The 24,426-nt window shown below is 44.3% G+C and overlaps 1 protein-coding gene across 2 annotated transcripts in view; it reads right to left on the bottom strand.

Annotated features, from left to right (window-relative positions):
- Positions 1–18,393, bottom strand: part of ELOVL2 (ELOVL fatty acid elongase 2) — a 49,309-nt gene extending 30,916 nt beyond the window's left edge. Inside the window, exon 1 of one of the 2 annotated variants that reach the window (XM_070778415.1) lies at positions 18,305–18,393. In XM_070778415.1, the coding sequence (XP_070634516.1) occupies positions 18,305–18,307 (3 nt within the window). In that variant the 5' untranslated portion in view covers positions 18,308–18,393. The remainder of the gene's footprint in view (positions 1–18,304) is intronic. The other variant, XM_070778416.1, reaches the window with a different exon arrangement.
- Positions 18,394–24,426: the final 6,033 nt, after the last annotated feature.

Raw genomic sequence — 24,426 nt, 5'->3', positions numbered from 1 at the left:
AGCCGATTATTTCTGCCAAGATACCACGTCAAAATAAAGAAAATTACATAAATATAAGTCTCTGACACCCATATTTTTTAAAACAGCTGCTGCTGCTAAGTCGTTTCAGTCGTGTCCGACTCTGTGTGACCCCATAGACAGCAGCCCACCAGGCTCCCCCGTCCCTGGGATTTTCCAGGCAAGACCACTGGAGTGGGCTGCCATTTCCTTCTCCATTTAAAACAGCATTGCATCACAAATCTCTCCTAGTTCTTCCCAAGCTATTGTTTTGAATCCTGTTAGATGAGCACTTTTATGAAGTATTACCATTCTTAATCTTTTTTTTTTTTTTTAGCCTCATGGCATGTGGCATCTTAGTTCCCAGACCACCTCAGTCCCCTGCAGTGGAAAGGCCTTAACCACTGGACCACCAGAGAAGGCTCACTATCCTTAATCTTATTGACAAGTCATTTCTATTCAGTGGAGAATAGAAAGTATTTTGTAGTGTGTTTTCTCAATTTTCTTTAAAGTGCTAAGCAACAGATGCTTCAAGCCCTCCTCTGTGGTCCCCACCCTCTATCTATTCTTCCAATTAAGACAGCCGTCCCCTTCTTTGCCTATATAAGAATTTTGAAGCTACTACTGGAGATCAACATAAAACACAGTGATTTACTTTATAACTAAATAAAAATGTGTTTAACTTCATGTATGGTGCCAGTGTCTGAAGTATGTTGGCCCAACAGGTAATTTGGAAATGAACTGGGCATACAGGATTGAAGTCGGTGAAACTGAATCCACAGCCTTTCAGAGGAACACTGAGTCGTTTCTTTGGCAAGCTGGGTTACTTCACTCATTTTCATTCAGTAATTTTTTAGTTTAACTTTATGCAAGCAAGGCCTTTTGAATGCTTATCTGCCATGTAACTTCTAATAGAGTAGAAGAAATATTTTAAAGTGAATACATGCCTGAAGAAGTGAAAGTCTCTCAGTCGTGTCTGACTCTTTGTGACCCCATGGAATTCTCCAGGCCGGAATACTGGAGTGAGTAGCCATTCCCTTCTCCAGGGGATCTTCCCAACCCAGCTAAAGCAGCTATAAAAGGCTCACAGTGTTTTCCCTCCCAGTCTTTAAAAGAGAAAAGATAAATTCAGTAATGCTAACGGGTACCACCTCTGGGCAGTAGAACTGGGGTGAGCAACATTCCAGAGTTCTATTTAGGAAGGCACAGGATGCTGAGCATGTGAACTTCACTGGTGACCTCTCTTGATTCTAGTTGTTTCTAGTTATTTCTCAAGTTGTAGCCCAACTTAGACTCTAGAGACTTAAGAGACAGAAAAAGCTCCCCAGTCTGAGTGTGTGAAAATGGGTGTTGGACTTAGATAAATGTGGAAAGTCAAAGGAGGAGATGTTAGACAGGGGTTTTTTTGTTTGGTTTTCTTTGTTGTTGTTGTTTTAAAGAAAGTCTGACCAACTAATTTGCATGGCTTTTAAACAGCCCGGAGGCTGAAAATGGAAAGACCACCGCAGCCAGCAGCAGGCTGGGCGAAAAGGTCAGAAGACGCCGGCTGGGCTGCGAGCTTCAGCTGCGCAGCACGTGGTGGGAAATCCTTAGCAATCCTTCTCGGCTGTAACACCAAGGACCAGCCAACTCTTCCACGTTAATCCTGGACTCGGGTTAGGTGTTATATTACAGATCTCTGGGACAGCCACCAAGCAGCTGATTCTTAAATAGCAAGTCTCCTTGGTTTCTTCACCAGACAAGCTAGAAATTGTGGGGAAATGGAAGCATTTTATTTTTTTCGTGTCCATTGTCTCACTAAAATAGAGCTCTTAAGCCCACCAGGACACGCAGCATGAGGCAGCAGCTGCTAACATCAAAGGGAAAACCTTACAACACACACACGCTTTCCCCGGGTTCTCTCTTCCCTCTGAGTGAGGAGGAGCCCGATTTTCACCTAACTGTTTATAAGCCTAAATGTTAGTCACTCAGTCGTACCCGACTCTCTGTGACCCAGTGGACTGCAGCCCACCAGGTTCTTCTGTCTATGGGATTTTCCAGGCAAGGATACTGGAGTGGATTTTCATTTCCTTCTTCAGGGGATCTTCCCGACCCAGGGATTGAATCTGGGTCTCCTGTGCTGCAGGCACATTCTTCACAGACTGAGCTACCAGGGACTTATTCTAGCTTGCTATTCCTTCAATCTCAAGAATTTCCTAAGAGTCACTTAAATATGTTCACAGACAAAGCTATGTAACTCCATGACAGCAATGGTTATTTTCAGTTCAGTTCAGTCGTGTCCGACTCTCTGCGACCCCATGAACCGCAACACATCAGGCCTCCCTGTCCATCACCGATTGCCAGAGTCCACCCAAACCCATGTCTGTTGAGTCGGTGAAGCCATCCAACCATCTCATCCTCTGTTGTCCCCTTCCCCTCCTGCCCTCAATCTTTCCCAGCATCAGGGTCTTTTCAAATGAGTCAGTGCTTCACATCAAGTGGCCAAAGTACTGGAATTTCAGCTTCAACATCAGTCCTTCCAATAGTTATTTTAGCTTAGGATAAAATCTTTTAGGATAAAATATATTCATGTCAGTCTCATAAGGGTAACTTGCATGCACTTGGCAGAGTGTCAGAATGTAGGACTGACTCAATGTTACACATGTATTAATTAAAGCTCCCAGAAGGGGCTTTCCCAGTTCCGTGAGATCTCTTAAAGGAGATGCCCACACATTTATTTACCCACTTAGTAAAGATGACTGCTTCCCTATAAAGTCAGCAACCATCTTCATGTGGCAGAAAGCACTGGAACACGAGTTAAGGGACCCAGTTCTTGCCTGGAAACCGGCACCAACAAGTACTGTGGCCGTGAACCTCATTTACAAAACATGGGGGGAAAAATCAAGGCATCTAATTCAACTTTGCAGCCGAAGTCGGAAATGCTTGATTTCCACAATAATTCTGATAGAAACCCACCCACCCAACTGGAAAACCTCTAGAGAAACACTTCTCACTGCTTGGCAAGGTAGCACAGTCTATTTTTAGAGTGTTTCTCATTTTTAGGAAACCATTCCTCATTTTGGGTTAAAAATCTTTCTCCATCCAACGGTTACCCACCAGTCCTAGTTCTCTCTAAAATCACACACGACCAGGACCGTTTTCCTTTCACCTGAGAGCCCTGAACATACCTGACATTTCACACCAAGCCATCACTTCTTCCAAAAGCCTCAGTAAACTCCCCTTCCCTGCTCTCACTCCCAACTTTGTTGTCTGGCCTTTCCTGCTCCCTTCTTCCTCCTCCCATTAATTCATAAACTATCAGACACCCATCCACAAACGTGACAGGCACTCTCGACCCTCGCTTTCTTCAGCTTTCTCTTCTGGATTTATTCCAGTTAGTCTGTCAATATCTTTGTAGAATACAGAGCCTTCAGAAGTGAACATTTTCAGAATGTGGTAGAACTATTACCTTACTGTGAATAGGAGTAACCAATTTCCATTGATATAACCAATTCCTTTTGCCTGTGCCTAAAAACTTCCTCCAATACCATACCTCCAAATGGGCTGAAATTGGACTTTTGTTGGGGAGAATCTACCGACACAGATTTCTCTTCTCTTCCATCAACTAAATGATGACTCTGGAGCTTCTTAATGTAGTGCATGAGTTGCTTAATCTCTTTGGGGATTTGGTTTTGCCTTAGATTTGGATGTAGCGCTTTAACTCTGGAATAGAATAGCTTCTTGCCCTAGAAGGCTATACACCTCCCTTGCGGTGGCTGCTCTGATGAGCTCCAGCTTCATTTAACTTTACATTTATCTGACTCTTCAGTTTGGCCACTTTTTATAGATTTTACTCTTGGCAAGAAGCTGGTGGCAACGAACAGGCTGATCTGTGATTGAATGGCTTCAGCCCAGAGTAACTACTTCCATCAGCAGAGAACTGCCTACGAGTTGTAAAAATGGGTGTAGGTTCTCCTTTCCTTCTTTTTACTTACTCACTGGTTCATAAAGAAAGCACTACATTCTCCTTCATTAGTTACCTACAGCTGTCAGGAAGCAAGATTTAAAAAAAAAAAAAAAAGTTTTTTGAATTTTAAAATAATGAGGAATTCCTAATTTCAGAATTACCTCCAATATCACTGATTTCTTCATTATAGAAACTAGAGGATAATAGTCTTCCCAGGTGGTGCTAGTGGTAAAGAATCTGCCTGCCGACTTAAGGCGTGGGTTTGATCCCTGGGTCGGTAAGACATGGGCTTGATCTCCTAGGATCGGTTTGATCTCTGGAGGAGGAAATGGCAACCCACTCCGGTATTCTTGCCTGGGAAATCCCATGAACAGAGGAGCCTGGTAGGCTACAGTCCATGGGGTTGCAGAGAGTCGGACACGACTGAGCACACAGCACACACGCAGATAATAATAATTGCAGTAATAAATGAAAATGGAATGTGTTTATCAGGAATAAGCTGTTGTATTTATTGGGAATATTAGATACTATTATCTCACTTAATTCTTTCAGCTACTCTATAAAATAGGTATTTTCACCTCCTTCAACAGAGCAGGAAAGTGAGGCTTTGAGAAGTAAAGCGACTTGTCTAACTTCCATGAGCTAATAAATGATGAACCACTACCCTCTGCTTAGAGGAATGTTGTGCCTTCTTGCCACCCACTCAGCTGGTGATTATTTTTAGCCAATCCTGGGTCTTGTGTGTGGGGGGGTTATGTTAAAGGAGACAGCATGGCATTCAGGGTGGTTCCTTGGAAAGAATGGGAGTTTTACAAGGGTTCTAGTCTTGGTTCTGACACTAAGTAGTTGTATAACCTTGGGCAAGATAATCATCTGAGAGTAACATCTTTGCTATTTATAAAATAAGTATCCTAACTTATGTGAAGCTTAGCGGATGTCATATCTGTGAGAGCATCTATGATGGGCCTGCGCCCGAAGCAGACGCTTAACAGGTGTTCATTCATTCCCTGCATTTTCAGGCCCCCACCGAGCAGCACACTGTCACGTCTGTGTCTCTTCTCCACCATCACCCTTGGATCATCTAGAGGGAGTGATGTCATAGGAGAAATGTCCCTTCTTGAATTTAGGCTTATCTCAACAGTGATGTCTTTTAAAAAAAAATTTTTTAATGGTCCTTTTTCAAAAAATTAGAAGAGGAAGTGCAGTAGTGTAAAAGGAGAGGAATGAAATTCTAGTTTGAGTTATAACACAGGAAAAGGACCCAAGGGATATTCAACGTGAATATTCGCAGAGACAGCACTGCCTAAGTTAGCAGTTAGAGAGAGCGAACAGCTGCTGCGTGCAGGCGTTCAGAGTCCCTCCCCACGGCCTCCTGAGAGGACACACGAGCGTCTCTCCCCAGCCTGCCTCGATTTCCCTGTCTGCTAAAAGGAGGTGTTGGTACCACCTCACAGGCCTGCCCTGAGGATGAGTAAATACAGGAAAGGTTCCCCTGAGAGTTCCTGGAGCTCTGGCTTACTAAGTGTGATCAGGTGCTATTGTTGGTGTTTGGCTATTTATGGCTCCTGGGAAAACACCCTTCTTCCTCTGATGAATGTTGAGAACAACAAACAGGCCCATCTGCAGCTTATCCTTTAGTCCTCTAAAACCGCATGGCGACCGAGTCTGACCCTGTAAGGTCTTTCTTTCAGAGTTGGTTCCGCCAGCCAAAAAGGATGGACTAGGGTCTCAGAAAACAGAAGACCATCCTGTCTTGCAGCTCATCTGTCCTACATGTGCTATTCATATCCGATCTCTAATGCAGATCCCACATCCATTTTCAATTTAAGAAAAAAACGGAAAGGCATAAAAAGGTAAAGAAGAGTAAAATAAGTATCACGTGTTAAAACTATCACATTTGTTTCAAATCTTTTAAAACTAATTCAGTATTTACCGAATACACCTAGCAGGTGCTGGGAATAGAGAAATAAAACATAATTGATAAAGTTGCCCTTCCCTTTGTATGCCTCCCTGACCCCGAGTCCCTTGTTCCCTCCTCAGATATAACCACTGCAATCGTTTTGATATAAGGCCTTCTTGTCCATTTTTTATATATTTATAGATATTCAAACAAAAATCACATTGCTTTTGTACATTTTAAGGGTGCATATAAATCATACTTGATTTCTGCAGCTTCATCTATTCCAGTTCACTCACTGTAACTGCTGTATGTATCTCATCATATGAATATTCTATAATGTTATGCATTATAGGTTTTTTAGGCTTTATAGGTTATTTCCAGTTTGGGGGCTATTACAAATGATGATGCTTTATACAAGTCTCCTTGTGTTTATAAGCGAGAATTTCTCTGGGAATTGCCATGTTGTTTATTAAAATTTCTGATTTTGGTAAAAACTACCATAGTGCTCTACGAAAAGTTACAGGATTTGCTGTCAGCATTTTTAAGTTTCTGTCAAGTTCATGTGTGTTGCGTGGCTTTAATTTGCATTTCCTTATTACTACTGCGGTTGTGCATGCCTTTCAATGTTTATTGACTTGTGGTTTCCTCTGCAGTGAGCTGCCATTAATAATGGCTGCCCACCTATGCTTCTAACAGGTTGCTTATCTGTCATTTGCATTTATGTGTGCGTGGTCAGTCATGTCCGATTATTCGCAATCGCATGGACCCACCACACTCCCCTGTCCATAAGATTTTCCAGGCAAGAATACTGGAATGGGTTGCCATTTCCTCCTCCAGGGGTTCTTCCCGCCCCAGGGACTGAACCCGTACCTCCTGTGTCTTTTGCACTGGTAGGCGGATTCTCTACCACTGAGCCACCTGGGAAGCCTTCATCTACTGAGTTTATGTAAGTCATCTATATAACAATCTACACTCTTACACAGATGGCAAATACCTTCTCCTGGTCTGTTGCTTGTTCTTTAAATCTCTGCCTAATAGTGTCTTCTGCCATGTCAAAATTTAACATTTTGATGTGATCAAACCTGTCACTTTCTATGATTTGTGATTTTTCAGTCTTGCTGAAATTACCATGGGTAGCAGGAAAGTCAATTACTATAATGAAACAAGCGATGGTGGATGAGACGCAGGTATAGAGTGGGCTTCAATCCTCAAACCACCATGTACTAGTCATAGGACTCTGAATAAAACAACCCAAGTCTGTTTCCTCTTGCTGGACACATCTGACCGTTTATCCAGCGAGTATTCTTTGGGTATCTGTTGCATACTGGCACCATCCTAGTGTGGCAACTGCAGCGGTAAGCAGGATGTACAAAGTTCTTGCCCTTACAGACCTTATACTGCAGAGGGGAAGGCAGATCATGAACTAAGCAATTAACCTACAACTGAGATGCTGTGAACGTGTTCTGTAAATTGAAAAGCATACAAATATGTCGTGTTATGATTATCACTGTGAGGGACATTGTGGAAAGTTCTTCTAAGGTTGCTCACACACTGAAGGTAGAATTATCCTATTTTTTCTTTTTAAAAAAGAATGAACCATACAAGGCAAAGTAACTGTTAGGTAGGAAAGGGTTTCATGCGCGAGGGCATCATGGACCAGCAACCTGGAGACTTCCCTCCCTTGGTTCAAAGTCCTCCTCCAGCCTCGCCTGAACCAGTCCTCTAAGCAACAACTTCATGCCAGGCAGATGGGTCTGTTCCCTGCCCGCAACACACCCCACGAGTCTTTGACTTTTCTCACCTAATCTTAGCCTCTTCTAACACTGTCCTCTCCTAGATCATGAAAAGTAATAAGCCCCATATCGTCCACCTATTTTGTTTGGTTTTACAAATACACTAAAATTTCTAATCAATTTCCACTACTAAACTGATAGGAGAAAATTAGGAAAAGAAGCAGTAAATATATAAAATCATGTATATCATATATATATGATATATTCTTTCCTCATGATTTGCAATACAACATACCAATCCAAGAATCAGCTATATTTAGGGTTTTAGTATGTGAAGTAATGGCAATCTGGTGGCAAAGGCAGAGCACGGAAGATCTGTTTTCTTGTACATTTGTAAGGGTTAAGGCATTAGATTAAGCACAATTAAGAGGCTCAAGACACAGGCAATTTGATGTGGGCAGTTGGGAAAATAGCTGAAGTTTAATCTGATTACATGGCACTCTTAGCAGGTTCCAAAATGGTACTTCAAATCCATTAATCAGTTTTCAAAATACATTCAGTTATGTGACTGCATCTGTGGGTGAGAATCATTGAGAAAAACTGCTCTAAGATGAGAACACAGTTTACCTTTCATTTTTCACTATTTAACAGAATTCATGCAGCCTAAAGAAAAGGACAAAGAATAAAGTCTTTATCACTTTTTAATTCTCTCCAGAAAAAGTCCTGAATGTCAAAACTAAAATCTCAGGAATATGAAAAACTTTTTAATGTAAATATATCAATCAAGTTAGATTTTAAAAGATCTCTATCCCAAGCACAGAGAAAAGTTAGGTTTGTAAATATGAATATGATGAAGTTTCTGTGGGCAACAGCCACCAGTTTTGAGTATTTACTCTTGGCTAGCTTATATGTTAAGAGGGGCCTTATATATTATCTTATTTGATCTAATATTCACCTTATGTTACTATATATATTTTATAGATGAGACAAATGGAGTAGAGAATTGAACCTAGGAGTGTGTGGTGAAAGAGTTGTTTTCAAAAGTTGACAACATGAAAATAAGAGAACTAACGCACTGAACTAGCCCCCTTATAACCTCCTTATCTAGGCTCTTCCAGCCCCAGCTGTTATGGAAACCAGCTTAATCTTCCTAAACAATGCTTTCATCATTTGGCTCTCCATTCCAAAATCCAGTTTACAAAATCTAGAAGACACTTCCCAGCCTCAGATTCAAGACTCTTCAAAATCTGGCTCGATTCATCCCGTAATCCCCTTGGTCTCTAACCTTCCAACTCAACTCTTTTTGAGCACCTGTTCTGTGCTAGGCTCGGCAAAGATGTGTCCTTGTCCACAAGCTGCTCATAGCACACAGCTTTTACTCAAATGCACTTGTTATTGCTTTCTGCTTCCCTACCAAGTTATATCCCTAGATGGAATGTTCAATTCTACCTTCCTTTTTCCTACCTACTAAAATCCAACCTACTCAAGATCCAGTGTTGACCCCCAACACCTTTATGATCATACACTAACCTTTGCTACGAAGTGTCCCTCGTTCCTTGAGAACTCCATCTAGAACACTAGCTTCCACATTCATGTACACGAGATTCCAAGCGAACAGATTCCACAGCCAGCATTCAGATTGAGTCCGCACGTGTGGCTTCACCAAGTCTGGAGATGTACATTTAAAATTCCTGCTCCTTCGACCCACGCTAGCTCTCCGATGATAGGTTTGATGTTTTTCCCTCTCACTGAATTGCCTCCTCTTCTGAGTACACTGGTGTCACAGACTCAAATCCTGACCTCAGTTTTATCAACCCTGATGATTTCCGGCTCTTCAGTTACCAGCCACCTCCTGGTCCTGATCACATTCTTGGCCTGATATTGAAGCAAACGTGCCTTGTATTGCAGGGTTTAGATTTTTTTTTTTTACTAACACAACTATTCACCTTATCATGTAAGTCTTCTTACTGGATAAAATGTTACATAAAGCACATTTACTGGCCTGAGTGACTGGTTGTCTCGGCTGCTGACCTGGGCATACGCTCCTGCTGGAGGACCCAGGAGTCTCCCGCTGCGTGGCTGACTGACAGTGCCGAGCACACTGCCTGTTACGACCACGTGCCAGATGAATGACCAGTGGGCACACCTGCTCAAAGGCTCACTGAGGCACGTACGGCCATGTCTCCTTGATGTCAATTTTAAAGAACATGGCACTCGATGTAGAGAACAGTTCTCTTTTCATCAAAAGAAAACTTAATGCAATTCCAAAAATCAATGCAATTCTATCAATTCACAAAGTGTGCACCAAAGACTTACGACTATGACAGACACCTGTTCTATCTTACACAAAGCAAGCACCACTAAGATCAGTGTTCTTTTCAGAAATCTGTTACAACAGGGACAAATCCACTTACTTTTAAATTGTAAAGAGAAAAAGATTTATGGAACAGGTTTCAAATAGGAAAAGGAGTATGTCAAGGCTGTATATTGTCACCCTGCTTATTTAACTTACATGCAGAGTACATCATGAGAAATGCTGGGCTGGATGAAGCACAAGCTGGAATCAAGATTGCCAGGAGAAATATCAATAACATCAGATATGCAGATGACACCACCCTTATGGCAGAAAGTGAAGAGGAACTAAAAAGCCTCTTGATGAAAGTGAAAGAGAGTGAAGAAGTTGGCTTAAAGCTCAACATTCAGAAAACGAAGATCATGGCATCCGGTCCCACCACTTCATGGGAAATAGATGGGGAAACAGTGGAAACAGTGTCAGACTTTATTTTTCTGGGCTCCAAAATCACTGCAGATGGTGACTGCAGCCATGAAATTAAAAGACGCTTACTCCTTGGAAGGAAAGTTATGACCAACCTAGACAGCATATTCAAAAGCAGAGACATTACTTTGCCAACAAAGGTTCGTCTAGTCTAGGCTATGGTTTTTCCAGTGGTCACGTATGGATGTGAGAGTTGGACTGTGAAGAAGGCTGTGCTCCGAAGAATTGATGCTTTTGAACTGTGGTGTTGGAGAAGACTCTTGAGAGTCCCTTGGACTGCAAGGAGATCCAACCAGTCCATTCTGAAGGAGATGGGCCCTGGGATTTCTTTGGAGGGAATGATGCTAAAGCTGAAACTCCAGTACTTTGGCCACCTCATGCAAAGAGTTGACTCATTGGAAAAGACTCTGATGCTGGGAGGGATTGGGGGCAGGAGGAGAAGGGGACGACAGAGGATGAGATGGCTGGATGGCATCACTGACTCGATGGACATGAGTCTGAGTGAACTCCGGGAGTTGGTGATGGACAGGGAGGCCTGGCGTGCTGCGATTCATGGGGTCGCAAAGAGTCAGACACGACTGAGCGACTGAACTGAACTGAAATCTAATTTACAAAGAAACCAAAAAACCACAGAAACATTTTAGTAGGAGAGGCAGGATCTTGAAGGGGTCAAGGTAAGCATGACACCGTTGCTGAAGAAACACAGTAGGGAAGGCAGTGTGCTTTGAGTCTGAAACAGATTTTAGCCAGTAAATCCCAAGATGACTTGTGACACATGCCATTCCTTTTTAGGAATCGGAATAGATAAGAGGCCAAAGGACAGCAATGCTTTCCTTGAATATACAAAGAACTAACAACTCTTCAGCCCATGGAGAGAAGGGATGTAAAACAGCTTCCAGGTACAATTCTGACAGCAGAGTATTTTGCCGACAACCCAAGACACCCTCTCTCGGGCATAACTTCACCGACATTAAGCAGCCATGAAATCTGTAATTTCCAAAAATCAAGGAAGCTGCTGGCTCCAAGAGAGGGTGTCTTCCTGGGACGAAAGCCTTTGAGAAAGTCGAAGCGCAGCGGCCCTCCTTCCCACGGTGCCTGGTGAGCCCCGCATGGACCCCCCAGAGGCAGAGAGGAGAGTCGCTCTCAGGCTGAGCCCTCCGGAAAACTCAAGTGGCCTCACTGATTTTTGCCTTATACACACCTTCTGATTTCTTCTTGAAAGGCGCGAGTTAATTTTTAACCTAACTCTTCAGCATAATGGTCAATAAACTTTTTGAACCTGGTCAAAAAAAAAAAAAATTACGGTCTCCCAAGTCGCCATAGCATGTGTTATTAAACTCGAAAATTCTAGTAACCAAATTCTACTGAGCCTTATAGAAAAATCAGTACATTGTTTAAGTATTGGAAATAAACCCAAATGGTGAACTCTCATTATGAACCAAAAATTCTTGTGCAGAGTTGCTGTTGGTCTGAGTGATGTCTCAACACTGCAGTCATTCTACTCAAAAACAGACTTTACTTCCTTTGTAAATTAATTATCTACTATTCAGGTGTTTCCATATTTATTATACTGGTAAGTAGATTAGGTTTGATACACACATATATTGTTCATGATCACCTCCATTTAAAATGGCTTTCTCTTATGTGCTCCATTTCCATACAAATGAAACAGACTTTTAGGTTTTATGTATACTCATTACTTTTGAATGTATGTGTGTATGTATATCTCTATCCATCTACCTACCTATTCTTTTAATTTATGAGAAAAAAATTACATGGGGAAGTCATTCTGATTTTTCCCTTCTCATCTACAGTAACAAGAAACAGCTCTTCTTTCATCATATTTGTATGAGAAGAGTACATCTGCGCTGGTTCTAGGATAAGGATATAAGGATTAGCAAAAGAGATGACATTTTTGGAGTCAGAAGGCTTGTGCCTGGTTTTGTTACCTGTAGTATGTGATCCTGAGTAAATCATTTATCTTGTTTGAAACTCAATTTTCTCACCTGTAAATTGGTAGAGTCTACAGGACTTGTCTCTCTCAAAAGTCTTTTGTGGGGCTTCAAACCAGATAATGTGTGTAAAAATGCATTAAAAAAAATCTTACTGATTAATAACTATAGAATATTACTATACTTGTAGTGCATTGAAGTGGTTACTCAAAGCCAAAAAAAGGCAACATATGTAATTATTCAGTAAATTTATGCATGATAACTTTGTTTATATTATTAAACTATTCGTTTTTAAAGAACTTAATTGTATAATTATAGAACTTAAATCTATAATTATAGATTTCATTATGTAAAAACAATATAATCTGACCTGGTCTACAAATTATGAAATGCAAGCAGAATTACAGAAATGCACACACATTTTGATTTCAATAAGAACTTATGAAATTACAGGTTTCCCTATTTAGAAATAACCACCTAACCTTCCATAAATATAACGATTATGAAGTATAATACAGATGTGGGAATACACACACATGATCATTTACTAACAGGTCACTCGGGCGTCTGTGCCTTGGTGAAGTATCTATATTGCTCAAACAGGCCTAAACTGAATGGTGGTGATTTTAAACGCATTAAGAGACTGTCCTTTGAAGTAAGTTACTGTGGATATGTCTGCAAAGCAAAAGTTCGTTTCCCAATTCGTCCTCGGCAGGTGGGAAATGGGACGTAAGGAGACAGGAGCACTGCTCGGGGAGCCAGCAGAACCTGCCAGCACTTGGTCAACAGTGGCTCAGCGTTCACCGACCGTCAGGGGTTAGGCTCAGTGCCTGAGCTACGTCACTGAGCAACGCAGACAGACACCTGGCCTTGCGAAGCCTGCCTTCATGTAGGAAGGACAAGAAAGCACATAACGTAATAAATGATCAGAAGAGTCCCAGGGCTATGTAAATGAGTAAATTATAAAGTTGTAGTGTTATGGAAAAAGCAGAGAGCTGTAAGGAGATGCATGTAACTCGGCCGAGAGCAGGCTCCAGTTTTAAATAGTGATGTTAGGGTAAGCCCAACTAAGAAGGTATTAGGAAGACAACCACACAGCTCGCATAGGAAACACCCAGCCAGAGAGAACAGCCAGTGTAAAGGCCCCATTTGCTTCTGACAAAATCATCTTGTGAAAACGAGAGGAGCCCATTTTGCTGATGAATAACCAGTGCCCCAGAGTAACCTGGTCAAGGGCACAGAGCTGGTCCACGACAGACCCAGGACGAGAGGCTAGGGCTCCTGGCTCCCCATTCAGGCCTTTCTTCTGCTCTGTGCCCTTGCTCTCCAGGCACAGAGGGCGGTGCCCTGTCCCGCTAGGGCACTGAGAAAGGCAGGGTGTCATCACTGATGTGCTGGTTGCTGCTATTAACCGGGTCCATTGACAGTTCTTAGAAAGTAGATGAAGCTCAACAATAACATCCTTTTCGCGGCCTGTGGTTGATATTTCTCCTCCCTCTACCTGTGCTGCTTTTCTTGGATGGTTCATTTTAATATCACATCATCAGTTAAAGTCCATCATCAGTTAAAGTAAGTCTATTTCTTTGGATATTTGATAAAGGAAAAGATGTTCAACACGGAAAGAAGCGATCAAATGGAAACCATTTGTGACTCACGAAAAACAGCCAGTGAAGGAATGGACAGGGTGTGGAGGCTGGTGGTTTGGAGAGAGAGGCAGGCTTGGGGAAGGGAAGCAGGGGGCTGGGGAGGTGGGAGGGAGTGAAAATATTAGGAGAGAGCCCCCAGCATTGAGCTACGTGAAAACGATGATGAAAGAACAAGCTTCAAGTAAAGAAACAATCAGACAACAGAAGAGGAAACCTGGAGAAAAAGCAATAGTGGAAAAGGGGCTGGAGACAGTGAAAGACATTTTCAAGTTAAAATATGAGATTAGACGATAAACAACACAAAGAAGAGAGAAAGAGTAAGAATCAGATTTCTGACACCGTAGATGCCGGAGCTGGTGGAATTACTAACAGTAAGAGGGGCCAGAGGCAAGTCTGAAAGGCGAGGAGCTCTCTTTCAGTAATGCTGGGTTTAAGGTGGCAGGGAGGTTCTCGCGAGTGCAAAGGGCCCAGCAGACAGGAGGTACATCTGGAAGGTGTGGATCACCCCAGAGCTGTTCTGTCTAACACAGTAACCTCGACCTCGAACCATGTCATGTGTGGCTATTGAGAAATCGTGGTGAGGCTGAATGGAACAAGTTCCAAGCATAAAACACATACCAGATTTTAAAGATTACACATGGAAAAAAAAAAGCACCCGCTGTTTTCTACACTTACTACATGTTGAAATACCATTTTTGTGAATTAGGTTAAAAATATGTTAAAAATTAATTTCACCTGTCTCTTTTTACTTTTTAAAGTGACTAGTAGAAAATTTTAAATCACACATATGGCCTGCATTTTATTTCTCCTGGAAGGCATGCATACAGAACAATACTAGGAATGTTTTAGGACCACATAAGGGGAAGAGAATTCTGAGAAGAATCACATACATCATTTAGGAGGGTCTGAACTGCAAACACATATGCGAGAAAGAAAAAAAAACACGTCATTATAACAGTTAACATTTACTGAACATGCGCAGCACTAAATGAGCCACATCAAGTGCATTATCCTATTTGTTCCTCAAACAACCTTGCTGCTGCTGCTAAGTTGCCTCAGTCGTGTCCGACTCTGTGCGACCCCATAAATGGCAGCCCATCAGGCTCCCCCGTCCCTGGAATTCTCCAGGCAAGAACACTGGAGTGGGTTGCCATTTCCTTCTTCAATGCAGGAAAGTGAAAAGTGAAAGGGAAGTTGCTCAGTCGTGTCTGACTCTTAGCGACCCCATGGACTACAGCCCACTAGGCTCCTCCATCCATGGGACTTTCCAGGCAAGAGTACTGGAGTGGGGTGCCATTGCCTTCTCCGAAAACAACCTTATGGAATAACATTAGCATCTTTTTTTCACAGAATAAAAAGCTGGGGCCAAGAGAAGTTAATCTGCCCAAGGTCACAGTTAAATGCTGTGCTGGAATTCAAACCCAAAGTTGAGTCCACGCCTCAGGTTCCAAATTGCTACATCAACCCCAGAACAATTGATATTCTGCTATTAAATTGTTAAATTTTAAATGGCTGTATTTAAACTAGCAATTTATTATAATAGTTCATTGTTAAGAGCTGGTGAAATACCAGCAATGTCCTAATTCCAAGGTTAAGAAAAAACACAAGTGAGCAAATTTGTAACTTCAGAATTATGGGAACTAATGGCAACCCACTCCAGTACTCTTGCCTGGAAAATCCCACGCACGGAGGAACCTGGTAGGCTGCAGTTCATGGGGTCGCACAGAGTCGGACACGACTGAAGCGACTTAGCAGCAGCAATTTGACCTCCTTTGTCTATGTTGAGCCTAAAGAAGAGCTTCCAGTGCGGCTCCGTGCCTTCAGTCAACGTCTACACCTAACACCCAAACCTGCTGAATTAGGTTGTACACAGCACATGTCCAAGGCAGGTGATCCTGGATGCAACTAACTCTAACCAGAAGGGCCCTGCCTCCTGAAGATGACTAGATAGACAAGACTCCAAAACTGTGATTAACATGTTTTGAAGGGATCGATTATATCTTAACTAAAAAAAAAAAAAAAAACATGTCTTGGAGGGAGCTAAAATTTCAGCCTTTTGTTGGAGAACCAAAAAGTAAGCTTACCCAACTGGATGCGTTTAAAATGGATTTGATATGCTTTTGAAGAAAAGAAAAAAATGGCTTGATATTTTGACTGGAGTCATACATAGCAAAATCTCCTAAAAATATAAACTTGCATAAAAATGAGATATCTTATATTTGGTTTAGTCGGTTGCTAGTTTTTAATTAGAAAGAAAATTTTCTTTCCTGTTTATCTTTAATTTTTTACTACCTATCTGGGCAAGACAGTAGTCAGAACCACAGACTTGCACAATGATGGTTAAAATCACATCATTTACAGAAATGATTAAGCATTAACCAGGTAGATTAAGCAGTTTGGCTCAGACTATAAAAGCACACTTTCCCAGGCTTTAAACAAAGGATTACCATAAATTTATACTCTGGAAGTGGAAAAAAACGGAACTTGAAAGAAAAACGGGTTTTGGAGTAAGATGAATTAGCAGACACACCTTGAGAGACTGTTCATGTTGGACTTGGATCCAGAGGGGTGTCTCTGAACCAAACCACTACCTTATAAACCCTGAAGTTTCACACACTCAGCATCGGTTTTTTTTTCCAAGTGGGAAGACTCGGATTTGGACATTTACAAGTGAAATAATTCTCTGAAGACCCAAAGTTTCTGAAAAATGCTTGTCTTCAGGCAGTATCAGCTTGCCCTTTATTCTGGCTTTTTTAGGTTCCCATGATTCTTCCATTCAGTTAAGGAGACTTTCTTGGACATTTCCCTTACTCGTTGTAATTCATAATAATTTGGAGCAAAGGTTCAGGACCGGAAGGACACAGCCAGTTAGCCCTAAAAACCCTTTGTCCACCCAGGTGCCAAGCTACCAAAAGCTCGGCCAACTCTACTCTTACCATCAAGGGCCACCACACTGAGTCCCTCTCATCCAAAAGCATGTCTCCTCTCAACATCACCCGTGATTCTCATCATTACAACTGTTAATTGAATAGATAAACCTATAGTCGTGCTGCTGTTTCTTATTTGTACATTAGCATCAGTATGCTCCTTTACTGGGCTACTTTTTTCAGATTACGGAGCACTGGCGATTGGCCAGGCATCTGTGCAGGCACCAGGAATGGAGCAGTCAACAAAATGACAAAAAATAAAAATAAAAACCCCAACTCTGCCCTACCGAAACTGACAGTCCGGTGGGGAACGCATTCAAGAAAGTCCATAAACTAAATAGAGAGTGTGTTAAACAATAGAGATGCTTCAGGCGGGGAGAAAATGAAGCCGACTAGGGTCCTACGAACTGCGGTGAGTGGCCAAAAAAGAAGGCTCCTCCGTCCACAGGGAGATAGCGTGTGCCCGAAAAGGGAGAGGGTGGACAAAAATCTAGGACTGACTGGTGTCAGCTGGAGCGGGGTGAAAGGAGATGCGCGTTCTTTTAACGAGCCCTGAAGTGGGGGAGAGGGGGCCATCTGGGAGGGAGGAGAGAAGCAAAGATAAACAGGGGCCACCGAGGACGTACGAGACTTCACATCTGAGTTCCGCGCACACTTTCCTTTTTTTTTTTTGGAGTCACAGAATAGGGCTCTGCCACCAACAGTCTCGAGCGATGCCTGGGTCAGGGACACGCGGGGACACACACACACGCCCCTTTCTCTCCGGGAACTAAGCCTAAGATCCAGCAGAAAGCCTCGTAAACTGGGAAATGAGCCGGAGCCTGCGGAGACAGCGGTTGCGGGGGGAGAAGAACGGAGCAGAGAGGCCCGCTCACCCCGGTTCACACGGGGACACCCCGCCCCAACCCCGCCGTGCAAACCTGGGGGGGCCGCGCGCAGACACACCCCCGGCGCTTGCAGGCTCCGTGCAGGCGGGAATTCAACCGTTAGCGCCCCGGAGCCGGCGTGAGTCCCGCGGCGGGGCCGGTCCCGCGCGAAGCGGGGCGCCGTCCCCCGGACCCGGAGCGTGGAGCGGCCGCCGCGGGACGAGGGGGGCGGCGCGGAGGGCACGTGCATGCAACAGGGGACTGGACGCGGCGGCGGGCGCCGGAGGGGCCGGGCGGGACCGCGGAGCCGGCGACACGGCGAGCCCGGGCGCGGCCCGCGCGCCCCCCGCCCCCAAACGTCCGCCGCCCCCTCCCCAGGCCCGCGCGGCGCGGCCCGCCGACAGCGACGGGTTCCAGCGGCCGAACCCGCAGCCCCCCGCGCCGCCGCCGCCGCCGCCGCCGCCGCCGCCGGCCGCTCGGCCCCCTTCCCGCCCCGCGCGTCGGTGGCGGAAAGGAGGAAGGGGCGGCGGCGGCGGCGAGAGGCGCGCGGCGCCCACTCACCATGGCCGGAGGCGCGGCGACCCCGGCGGCCGGCGGTGCGCTGTCCAGGGTAGCCGGCGTCCCTCTGCCCGCGCTCCCGCCGCGCGCGCCCGCCGCCCCGCCCCCGCGCGCCGCGCGCCCCCGCCGCCCCGCCCCCTCGGGCTCGCGCGCGCGCCCCCCGCCGCAGGGCCGTTTCGGGCGCCCGCCGCGCCCCGCCCAGCCCCTCGCCCGGGCTTCGCGGAACGCCGCGCGTGCGGGCCGGCGGGGGAGGGGCGCGCGGGCCAGGCGGCGGCGGCTACCCCCCGCCACCGGCGCCCCCTGCCGGCCGGGCGGCGATGTGCAGGCCCGGCTCCCGCCACAAACACACACATACACACCGGCGCCCCCTACCGACCGGGCGGCGAGGTGCAGGCCCCGCGGGCGCCCGCTGCGCTCGGAAGCTCAGCGTTCGCGGAGGCTCAGCCAGGACCCGAGGCATCGCCCGCCGGCTGTACCCCGCCGGCTGTACCCCGGTCTCACCCACCCCCAGCCCCGGAGGCTGCCAGCGCAGCCGATCTGGGGGAAGAGGGGGCTGCAGGGGGCCAGGACGTCGTCGTTCGTCCTTCGCTGACTCGGCTCCAGGGCTTTCAAGCACACGTTAAAGGCAGATGAAGGCTCCCACATGGGATGCAGGATGACCCTGAATTTTGCAGGATGCAGCGGTCAGATGGAGGGGTCAGTCCGGTTCCTTTCGGGGATGAGGTCGGGAGCTGGTCAGTCTCCGCAGGAGATCCCTTGTCTCGCGTGAGGCTCTGGCTCAAGAGGATGGTCTTGTTCCTTGAATTAAAAATGTGTGTGGGAAGGAAATTCACCCCAGTACTCACCCCAAATTGTTTTTCCCCCCAATAGCCATATTATGAAATGATTTGTCTTAATATTTTTTCATTTTTCAGGGTTTTTTAAAACACGTATTATTTTATAATTTTAAATCCACAAAAATGGTTCTCACATTCTTTGGACCTTCAACTAGGAAAAGACTGGCTCAGTGTCACTGTATAATTAATCTACTGTAACGCAGTGTGAATTCTCAACGTATTCTCAGACATTATTGTGTATAAATTGCACCTGAGGATTTAATCAACTACAGAGACCTGGATGCATCAAGCTGCTCTCAGCTGCAGATCAGGAATGCAAATTTTTAACAAGCATAACAAGTGAGGCTGATGCAGGCACGTAGGCCATGGACCACATTTTGAGAACACAAGTCCGTCATCTCTGGAAGGATTTAGTCTTATTTTTCTAACAAGACGGCGGAGGTGGGGGAAGGGGGGGAGAGTGTGACAGCTAGCCGCTAAGCGTTCTGCTCTTTGCTTGTAGAAATTATACTATTGATGTCATCTATACCTTGCAAAGAACACCAGGTTCACATGTGTAAACCCTTAAATTTTGAATTATACTTCCCATTTGGTCTGATAATTCTTGTTTATTACTTTAAAATATTTATCAGCCCACAGGTCCAGAAGGAGGTCTAAAATGTCACGGATATATTATTATCCATCACTTAAAATAAATTACGGCTTTTCTTGTCGCTACAATAAAGGAACATAGGAGATGGCAAATGCCAGAAGGTATTCTTTTTCCCACTAATTATTTCATTAAATAGAAAAAGGAAATGGTTCTACCCCTGTTAACACGGAACTGGGATCATATCTTCACGTTCTGACCAGAGATAACATGAATTCCCATTCATTTGTCCATAATTAATATGCAATAAATATGCTTTTATAAGATTTTTATTTTATTACTTGTTCTCTTGTATGGATCACTCAACTTATAATTTATTGTGACTTTAAATCAGTCTGCTTTTCTTCAGAGTGTTTGTGTTTTTTGGCGAACGATAGAAACCGACCCTAGAAATCACATTCTTTCCATGGCCATATGCTCTGCCTTTGTGTAAAGAAAGCTCTGTCCTGGTGTATATGGTCAGGCCATTCAAGGTGGCTGTTTCTTTGCTCACTCTGTATCCCCTTCTTGTGGAGAAGGAAATGGCAACCCACTCCAGTGTTCTTGCCTGGAGAATCTCAGGGACGGGGGAGCCTGGTGTGCTGCCATCTATGGGGTCGCACAGAGTCGGACACGACTGAAGCGACTTAGCAGCAGCAGCAGCATCCCCTTCTTGACCAGTACCACTTCACTCATCTGGTTAACCAACCCTCTTAATTATAGGGCTTAATCATTAAGTGCCTCTGTGTTTGCCCCCGTCCCAGCTGCCTGTTTCCCTGGTAACTGATGAGCCACCCTGCCATCAGTTTCGCCAAGAAATGGTAGCTTCTTTCTTGCCTGAGGCGTGAAGGTTGTTGTTGCTTTCTGCCTGCCCTTTGCTGTCCATGGTGGGGGTATTGCTCCAGGACCTTTTGTTTTAGACTTGTGAGGTCCCCCGTCCTTTAAGACTTGGATGTCTCTTTTGCTGTTTCTGGGTTCCTTCTTTGGAGCGTGCTGGGTGTAGCCCAAGACTATCAGTCTGAAAAATAAGAGTAAAACCAGATGAAGCCACACTGGTGCTGCTTGATTACCTCCAACAATTTAGTGCATCTTTTACTCAGGATTACCAGGGCTAAGGATTTATGACAAAACAATACATTGTTGTTTGGTTGTTGTGGAGTAACAAGTAGATGATGGTTGGATGGCATCACTGACTCGATGGACTGTGAGTCTGAGCAAGCTCTGGGAGTTGATGATGGACAAGGAAGCCTGGTGTGCTGCAGTCCATGGGGTTGCAAAGAGTCAGACACGACTGAGCAACTGAACTGAATGAACTGAATCATTTCTTTGTATCAGTCTAGGTGAAAAAAAAATGTACGTTCATTCATTTAAAAATATTTACTGAATACTGTGGAGCTTCCCTAGTGGCTCAGACAGTAAAGAATCTGCTTGCAATTCAGGAGACCCGGGTTTGATACATGGGTTCGGATGATCCCCTGGAGAAGGAAATGGCAACCCACTCCAGTATTCTTGCCTGGAGAATTTCATGGACAGTGGCAAAGTGTCGGACATGACTGAGTGACCAACACTGAGTACTACATTCCAATACAATATTCTAGAGCAAAGTTTGGCAAACTACAGCCATAGGCCAAATCTGGCCAGCTGACTGTTCTTTGTAAATAAAGTTTTATTAGAACACAGCCTTGTCCATACACTTACATATTGTCTATGGTAGCTTGCATGCCATAATGACAGAGTTGAGTAGTTGTGACTGAACTCTGTGGTCAATAAATCCTCAAGTATCTACTCTTTGGTCCTTAATAAAAATGTGTGCCAATCCCTGTTGACTCTAGATGTTCTAGATAAAGCCTTGAAGATTATAGCTCCTTTTCTTTTATGAAGTTTCTATTTTAATGAGAAGGAATAAGACAATAAACAAAATAATTTTAGAGCAGTGTTGTGAAGAAATGTGAGTGATGTGGTGAAAGTGAAGTCACTCAGTCGTGTCCGACTCTTTGAGACCCCATGGACTGTAGCCCACCAGGCTCCTCCGTCCACAGGATTTTCCAGGCAAGAGTACTGGAGTGGGTTGCCATTTCCTTCTCCAGGGGATCTTCCTGACCCAGGGGTCGAACCCGGGTCTCCCACATTGCAGGCAGACACTTTTACCATCTGAGCCACCAGGGAAGCTTGTATCTGAGTTGAGAGCTCAGTGACTGGCAGAACTAGCAGTTACGAAGCCATGAGAAAATCTAGGGGGAATCCCTCTAGGTGAAGAAAACAGCAGATGAAAGTGCTCTGAGATAGGAAAACCACATCCTACCTTTGAGGACCTAGGTCCCTAGGGATCATGGCCCTGGCAGGACATTCTCAGATGATGTCCACTGGTCAGTCCAAGAAGCCCTACTGGGGCCATTACTTTGTACTCTTATAGCTATTTGACTATATTTATGTAAGTACTGAAAAGGAAAAAATAATTAACAGAGACTTTAATGTGATTGATCCTTTTCAAGGAAATAGGCCAGAACTCAGAAGGAGATGGATCATAACGAAGTTTTCGAATGAAGCATTTTGGTTCTTTCATTAAACTAGATAAAATATGCTGTGCTCAGCGCTCAGTCACATCTGATTCTTTTCGACCCCGTGGACTGTAGCCCGCCAGGCTCCATAGTCCATTGGTCTCCAAGCAAGAATACTGGAGTGGTTGCCGTTTCCTCCTCCAGGGGATCTTCCTGACCCAGGGGTCAAACCTGGGTCTCCTGCATTGGCAGGTGGATTCTTCACCACTGAAAAACCTGGGAATCCCAGATAGAATAGTAATGACAATAATCTTGATATATTCTGTCACCCAATCTGTAAGCAGTTCTGTTAAAGGTAATTTGTAATTAATTTAGTTCTATGAATACTTCAACCTATGTCAGAATTTGACTTAAAATGTTAATTCAGACTGTCTTTATAGTTTGTATAACATTATAGACATTGGTTCAATATTTAAGACAGACTTGCCTCCCCCTTTTTTTAACCACAGGCTACCTAAAGCTTCTGTGATATTCTAATGAGAATCTCATTAGATTCAAAGGTCGTTGGAAAGTATATTGTTATTAGCTAATGGAAATGTAGTCCCTGAACAAAAACTAAATTAATGATCTCTTTTACAGAAACAATATTGTGAAAAAGTGTGGTCATTGCCATTTCACAGCCTACGCTGCGCCAGCACTGTGACACACGGTGGTCATTCGGGACCAATATTTGGAGGATGGCCTCTTTCTCTGTGCAAGTTTGGACACACCCTGGTGCCCCAAGCCTTGCCTCACATCCAGACTCTAGCAAGTACTGCATAGTTTGATTTTTTGTTGTTGTTTAGTCGATAAATTGTGTCTGACTCTTTGTGACCCTGTGGACTTTAGCTCGCCAGGTTTCCCTGTCCTTCACTGTCTCCCAGAGTTTGCTCAAACTGATGTCCATTGAGTCGGTGATGCCATCCAACCATCTCATCCTCCGTCGCCCCCTTCTCCTCCTGCTCTCAATCTTTCCCAGCATCAGGGCCTTTTCCAGTGAGTTGATTCTTCGCATCTGGTGGCCAAAGTATCAGGGCTTCAGCTTCAGCATCAGTCCATCCAATGAATATTTAGGGTTGATTTCCTTTAGGATTGATGGGTTTGATCTCCTTGCTGTCCAAGGGACTATTTATGGAAAACTCCAAAATTTCAAATAAATGGAACTGCCATGTTCCCACTACTCAGCTTCTATGATTAACAGCCAATTTTATTTCATCATTTGCTTCCTTCTTCCACCACAGCTTATTTTGAAGCAGGTGTTATAAATTTTAATCTGTGAAGGTATCAGGATACACCTCTAAAACATAAGTACTCTTCTGTTTAAAAACCATAGCTGCGATACCACTGTCACATCCTAAAAAACTGACAGTAATTTTTTAATCCCAACACAGCCAGTGTTCCATTAGTGTCCCTCAGAATCTATATGAGATCCCCTATTCTGTAACTAGGGCTTTCCAGATGGCTCTAGTGATAAGAACCTGCCTGCCGATGCAGGAGATGTAAGAGACACAACTGAAGGGACTTAGCATAGCACGTGCTGTAACTGATTGATACGTCTCTGAATTTTCTTTTGGTCTGTAGGCTCTTTCTCCACCTCATCAGTTTTTAAATAGTAAACTTTTTGTTTTGTTTTTTTTCTTTTTAGATTTTTTGAATGTGGACCATGTTTAAAGTCTCTTTACTGTATTTATTACAATATTGCTTCTGTATTATGTTTTCGGGTTTTTGGCCAGGAGGCATGTGGAAGCTTAGTTCCCTGACCACCCCCTCCCTTAGGTGGAAGGTGAAGTCTTAACTACTAGACCTCCAGGGAAGTCCCACCAGTATAGTTTTTGACATTTAGGATGACCATGTCTGGGGTCACAGGAGCTTGTGGTCACGCTTACAGCACTAACAATGGCTGCCTTTTATAGCATTCTTGTGTGCCAGGCACTGTGGCCAGTGCTTTGCATGTATTATCTCATTTAATCCTTAAAGCAATCCAGCTCCTGCTGCTGCTGCTGCTAAAGCCCCAATTTATAGATGGAAAGCTGAGGATTAGAGAGATGAAGAAATTGGACTGGGGACACGTGTGCTAAGTCGCTTCAGTCATCAGACTCTTTGCGACCCTAGGGATGATAGCCA

The sequence above is a fragment of the Bos indicus genome, chromosome 23, assembly GCF_029378745.1.
Source record: "Bos indicus isolate NIAB-ARS_2022 breed Sahiwal x Tharparkar chromosome 23, NIAB-ARS_B.indTharparkar_mat_pri_1.0, whole genome shotgun sequence".
NCBI classification, from domain to species: Eukaryota; Metazoa; Chordata; class Mammalia; order Artiodactyla; family Bovidae; genus Bos; species Bos indicus.
This window is presented reverse-complemented; position numbering and strand designations above follow the sequence as displayed.